General features: G+C 57.6%; 1 protein-coding gene across 3 annotated transcripts in view; it reads left to right on the forward strand.

Moving 5' to 3' along the window:
• CYP26B1 (cytochrome P450 family 26 subfamily B member 1) overlaps positions 1-5,565 on the forward strand; it is a 20,236-nt gene that overhangs the window by 4,558 nt on the left and 10,113 nt on the right. For all 3 annotated transcript variants that reach the window (XM_019647641.1, XM_019647643.1, XM_019647642.1), the window contains exon 2: positions 322-546. In XM_019647641.1, coding sequence (XP_019503186.1) covers positions 322-546 — 225 coding nt within the window. The remainder of the gene's footprint in view (positions 1-321; positions 547-5,565) is intronic.

The following is a 5,565-nucleotide window of genomic DNA, read 5'->3' on the forward strand; positions in this document are numbered from 1 at the left end:
GCAGAACTCTAGCTTCGGATCCCGCAGTCCCGGATACCTTTTCCTTCCCGCAAGTTGATACTAAAAAATAGCCTCCTGCGGGGTGCCCCGGGCCTCCCGCCTCCTTGTATTATTTATTATCCTCTAGGCCCTACTTCCCAGTTCTTGTGCATGCTATGAAAAATAAAACGTACGTGCATGTTTGTGGGGGGCGGGGGGCAGGGGACTGGTGCCCTTGGTGGTGTGTCTGCCCCTCCCCCACTGGCCCTCCAGGCTGGGCCTCCGGGACCTCCCATCTGGAGATGTGCACTCTGAGAGAGGTCTCTTGTGTGGCTCCCGCAGGGTTCCGGCTTCCAGTCCTCGCGGAGGGAGAAGTATGGCAACGTGTTCAAGACGCACTTGCTGGGGCGGCCACTGATCCGTGTGACGGGCGCGGAGAACGTGCGCAAGATCCTCATGGGCGAGCACCACCTCGTGAGCACCGAGTGGCCGCGTAGCACACGCATGCTTCTGGGCCCGAATACGGTGGCTAACTCCATCGGCGACATCCACCGCAACAAGCGCAAGGTAAGAGCTCTGGGTCAAGAGCCCCGCCAACCATACTCTGACCCTCTTTCTCCGTGCACCCACCTTGGGTTATGGAGTATGGAGTTCTCGCAGCCCTGTGGGACATCTCCACCCGAATCTGAGCCCCGGTTTGCACACCATGCTGTAGGTTCCCTGCGTAGACAGCTGCAATCCCGGATCAAGGGCTTGCACAGGCCTCCTCCAGGTCAGCCCTTTGAGCTGGCCTACTGCGCCGGACACAGTACCAGGCCCAACTTGTGGATATTTGGAGAGTGGTTTGGACAGAGCTCCAACGTGCGGGGATTGAGGAGTACTAACGTCTGTCCTCACCGTGCTCCCCAAAACTGGAAAAAGAAGAGGGTGGTCGGTTGCCGGAGCTCCATGTTTCCCGTGGGAATTCCGACGGATCATTCTAAAATCAAACCTAGCTTTCCTGCCACAGGTTGCTTTAATGGCGACAAGCGAGACCGTGTGTGTGTGTGGGGGGGCTTGGAGCACCTTGTGGGCAGTGGTTGCAAGGCCGTGTCTGGGAGGGGCCAGGTGAAATTTGGACCACTATGTGTATCAGACTGGTGGGGGAAGGGCGAGGGATAGGAGAGCAGGCACAGAGGCGGGGTGCGGGGATGGGTGGGGGAGATCAAAGCGCACCTACCCCCTCCCATGAAGAGGAAGAGAAAGTGGGTGTTTATCCTGTGGATTTCCCGAGCGCCTTGAAGAGGAGCGGAGGAGGCGAGCCAGCGCAGAAGGAGCGAGCCTCCCCGCCCCCTCCCAGTGCTGAGCTGCTGCAGCCGCCACTGCCGCCGCCGCCACTGCCGCGGCTGAGAGCGCGGGCGGCACGTGCTGTTTGAACTGCAGTAACCCGAAAGCTGAGCCGCCAGCAGGCGGGGCGCCGGCCTGCGGGCTTAAAGCGGCCAGAAGGGGGTGGGGGAGACTGCACGACCTCTCCTCCTTCCATTTTTTCCATTGGGTCAGAGGACTCACCCAGGTTTGAAACCCAAAGGAAAGGGAGTGTCAGAACCCAGGAGAGGAGGGAGCAACTGTGGGCAGCCCCCTCCGCCGGAAGTCTGCGTGTGAGGTGGTCTCGGGGAACGTAGGAATTCATCTTACAGTGTTTGATGGCTTCTGAACTGCCTGCGAAGAGTAGTTCTCCGTAGCAGACAAAAGGAGGAAAAATCACATGGAGGGGACTGGTCTGCGGTACCCACAACGCCCCCCCCCCATAAAACTTGTATTTCAGGGACTGGAAAGGGGCTCGTACAGTGGTCTCCTCCATCTGCCTCACTAAAACAAGAAGCAGCTAACACAGCCCAGGGTGGCTGGGAGGGAGCTATAGGCTCAGGAATGGGGACTTTTAAAATGTGGTGGACATTTTTTTTTTCTTTGTAACTCCACCAAAAGCTCATTGCAAAGGTTGAGGAAAGTGCCTGAGACTCACAAACCTAGCTCCAAAGAATGTGACTGCTTTTCATTTTTACCTTTATAGAGGCTTTGACAAAAAAGCAGTTATTGTCCCTTCTCACAGAAGGGGATTCCGAGACTCAGGTTGAGAAAGGCAAAGCAAAGGCAGGTGGGGCCTGCAACACGGTGTCCATGGCAAGAGGTATTGATGCGCTGGCCACCAAGCAGCCCTACTTAGTCCTGCCCGTGAGGCGCTGCCAGAAGCTGGGGGATGGAGAGCTGCCGGGGAGGAGAAGGCTTGTCCAGGACCTGAGTTTGAGACTCCGGGCTGCAGAGGGCTTCTGGGCAAAGCTATCACCCAGTGGTTCCATCCACCCTCTGCCTTACTAGACTATGGGCCTCCAAGTGGGGAGGGCCTACCTAGAAAGCCCCAAAGCCTACATTGTCCATTTGGGGAGAAGGGAGGAGGAGAGGAGGAAGATGGCATAGATAACCAATATCAGAGGAATACACAGGGAAGGAAGGGGTCGGGCAGGAGGGGGCAGAAACTAAGGACCCCAGTGAGGCATAAATGGGGCACACTTGCCCTCTAGCTCCCTGGGTATGGGGAGCAACCAGAATACAGTTCACCCTGACACAGGCTTCGGAACTAATGCAGTGGCCCTTCCTTTGTGAGTACTAGTTGTGGTCCTTGCTATATGACATATATATACACGGCCTTATGGTAAGTCCGTGCGCAAAAAAGGTTCTTCTCTCAAATCTCTCTAATTGGTGTTCCATGAACTTAAGTTTACTGAACAGAAGGCTTTGGATTAGGCATAAATATAAAAGCAGGAAATTCAGTCCTGGCCCTCAAGAAGTGGAGTCTAGCCAGGGGGATGAGAAGAGAATACTCAGGGGCACAGGTTGGTCCTGGAGAGAATGGCCAGCCTGCTGGACCCAGTGGACCCAATCTGGCCAGGGTGGGGGCTGCCGGGTGCCACTCACACTACCTTATCCAGCCCACGTTACAGTTGGGGACCTGGCTGGAGAGCGGGCTGCTGGGCCAGGCCTAAGCCTGGTTAGGATGTACTCGCAGGAAGTGGGGCCCAGGTGTGCAAGAGCCCGGCTGGCAGGGAATTAGGAGCGTCACTGTTTCCATTGGGGCTGGTGGCCCACCCCTTTTCTGGGAGGTCTGACCAGATGTGCTGAGAAGGGGCTCCTCACAGCCATCGCTGCACTCCAGGTGTTTGCCCTGGCTGCCCTGGTCGTCTAGTTTCAAGAGGGGTGGGTTTTCCAGGGAGAAAGTCCAGAAAGTCTTGCCCAGTCTAACAGTCCTCTCTGGAAGCCAGGCCTGTGTCCCTATAGCCACCACCAAACTCGGTCCCTCCTCCTTTGTTACCCCTCCCTCACTCTGGGACCTGGGGTGTCTCTAACTGATGGGAGAGGGCCCCCATCTCTTTTCCTTTTGTGTGCAGAGAGGCTGGGGTATTGTCCTGGAAGGGTGGATAGAGTCTGGTAGGGATGACCCGGGGGTTGGCAGACACGGACAAGAAGTCAGGGCAGTTCCGAAAGCCTCCAGTGCCCAGCCCCGCACACCAGAATCAGGCATTTCCTCTTTTCCTTTAGAGATAGGGCTGAGCCTCTGCACCCAGGAGCCAGCAGCTTCAGGGCACCTCAGACAGTGGCCTTCCCAGAACTTGGAGAGCATCCCAGGGGACATGCTTGGCCTTGGAGCCCTGGACTGCGGAGACCCAGGAGTGGTCTTCTTGCCCCTCTTACTCAGACCCCTCCCTATAGGGATTTCTCTGCCAGAGGCTGAGGTGGGCAAGATTGTGGAGGCAGGGATTAGGAAGCCACCCACTGCTCCTCACTAACCTGGCCTTTGGGCCCCATCCTGGTTAGGGGTGGAGTTTAGGCACAGGGCCGGCTGCATCCTGGGGTTTGTGTTGGAATGGAGAAGCCAGGCAGAGGTAGGAGAATCCGCGGTTGCAGGGTCCTGGGGGAAGCCAGCCTGGTCTAGCTCTGGGTGGCCTTTGGACCGGTGCACTGCCTCTGACTTCAAAATCATGTCCACCAGCCTCAGCTCAGGGCTGAAGTTCCCACCTGCATTGAATGGGAAGGCAGGTGAAACGGGCCAGGCAGCCCTGCTCCTGGAAGGACCCCCTATCATAGGCCTTTGTTCTGCCAGCTGAAGTCCTTCACCCAAAAGTTACTGTAACACCAGCTGGTGGGCACAGGAGCTGTTGAGGGGGCGGGTGGCAGGAGTGGAGCTCTCTGAAGGTCAGTGGGGGAGGGAGCCCACAGCCAGCCACCAGGGCGCCTGGGAGCGGGTGCCTCCCTCTGCATGCCCTTGTACCAGGCAGTGGGAGGGTAGGTCGGGTGGGAGCAGGGTTCACCCCCTCCCTTTTCCCTCCTTTCTGTGTTCTTCTCCCAGGGCGGGGAGGGGTCCAAGCCCGTGATGCTGATGTGTCTACTCAAGCTTCCAGCCTTGGAGACAATTGTGGTCTTGGTCGGGAGTGGGTGAGGGGTCCTGATCGGGGTCTGCTCTGGCCCTGAGTCTCCTATGCCACTGCTGTATCCAGTCCATGTTCCCCAAGTGGAAGGGCTGGGGCTGAGAAATGCTGAGAGCAAACCAGTGTAGCTTAAACAGCTGGCCTTGCCCTTAGAATAAACTTGGGCCAGAGACGAGGTTCCCTGTCAGGGCTCTTGGATAAATTCAGAGCCACCGGGATGAGTAGAGGGCAGCTTGATGGGGCTCGGAGTGGTGGGAGGCAGGGGGTTCAGGGACGTTGGTGCGTGTGGCCCTTCCTCTTAGGCTTCAGCTTTTCAAGGGGGTTTTACTATGGCTGGAAGAGGAATGAGTGGGCAAACCTTTTCAGGTTCTGTGGCTCAGCAGGTATCTTCCAAATGCTGCCCTCCCGCCCCTATTGAACGCTTTTGTTGTGTGTAGAACAGTTAGGGGAGCCGATTAGAGCTGGAGGCAAATGGGGGACAGATACTCTGACAGATGCTGGGAACCTAGAGGGTCATGCACAGGCTTGTGTGTGTGTGCGTGGGTGGGGGGGTGGAAGGAGGGCGGGTGTCTGGGCTAGCTCTTCCAAGCCAGAGGGGCTGGGTAGGGACTGGCTCAGGAGGCAGCCAGGGGGAAGTCCCGAGGCCCAATGGAAATGCCAGGCATCTGGGAAGATGACGTCCTCTCTTGTCCTCCCTCTTGAGTACAAAGTACACACCTTGGCGTCACCCCTGTGCTGTGCGGACAGCTGCCACGGCGGCTGCCTGCCCCTCTGTTATTCTTTCCACTCTGCAGGGCACAGCTCTGGTGGCTTGGCGGGGTGACCTACCCAGACTCCCACCCTCCCGGGCAGCCGCTTCCATTCCAACCAGTCTGAGTCACTGGCCCAGGGAGTGGGTTCCATTTTGAGCTCTTCCCACTCTCGAGGCTGCCTGGCCATTGGTCTGTCCACCCATAGCCACCAACAGAGAAGCGGGAGATGATCTGGCTGGGCAGGTCAGCACGCAGGGCCGTGGGGGTTCAGTGAGTGACTCCCCTTCCAGGGAGTCGGGAAAGAGGAGGGGGAAGGATTTGTAGAAACAATTATAGGGAATTTGAGCCCTGACAAGCTCCTAGTCCCTTCCCCG

This window comes from Hipposideros armiger, unplaced genomic scaffold (assembly GCF_001890085.2).
Source record: "Hipposideros armiger isolate ML-2016 unplaced genomic scaffold, ASM189008v1 scaffold_114, whole genome shotgun sequence".
In the NCBI taxonomy this organism is placed as follows: Eukaryota; Metazoa; Chordata; class Mammalia; order Chiroptera; family Hipposideridae; genus Hipposideros; species Hipposideros armiger.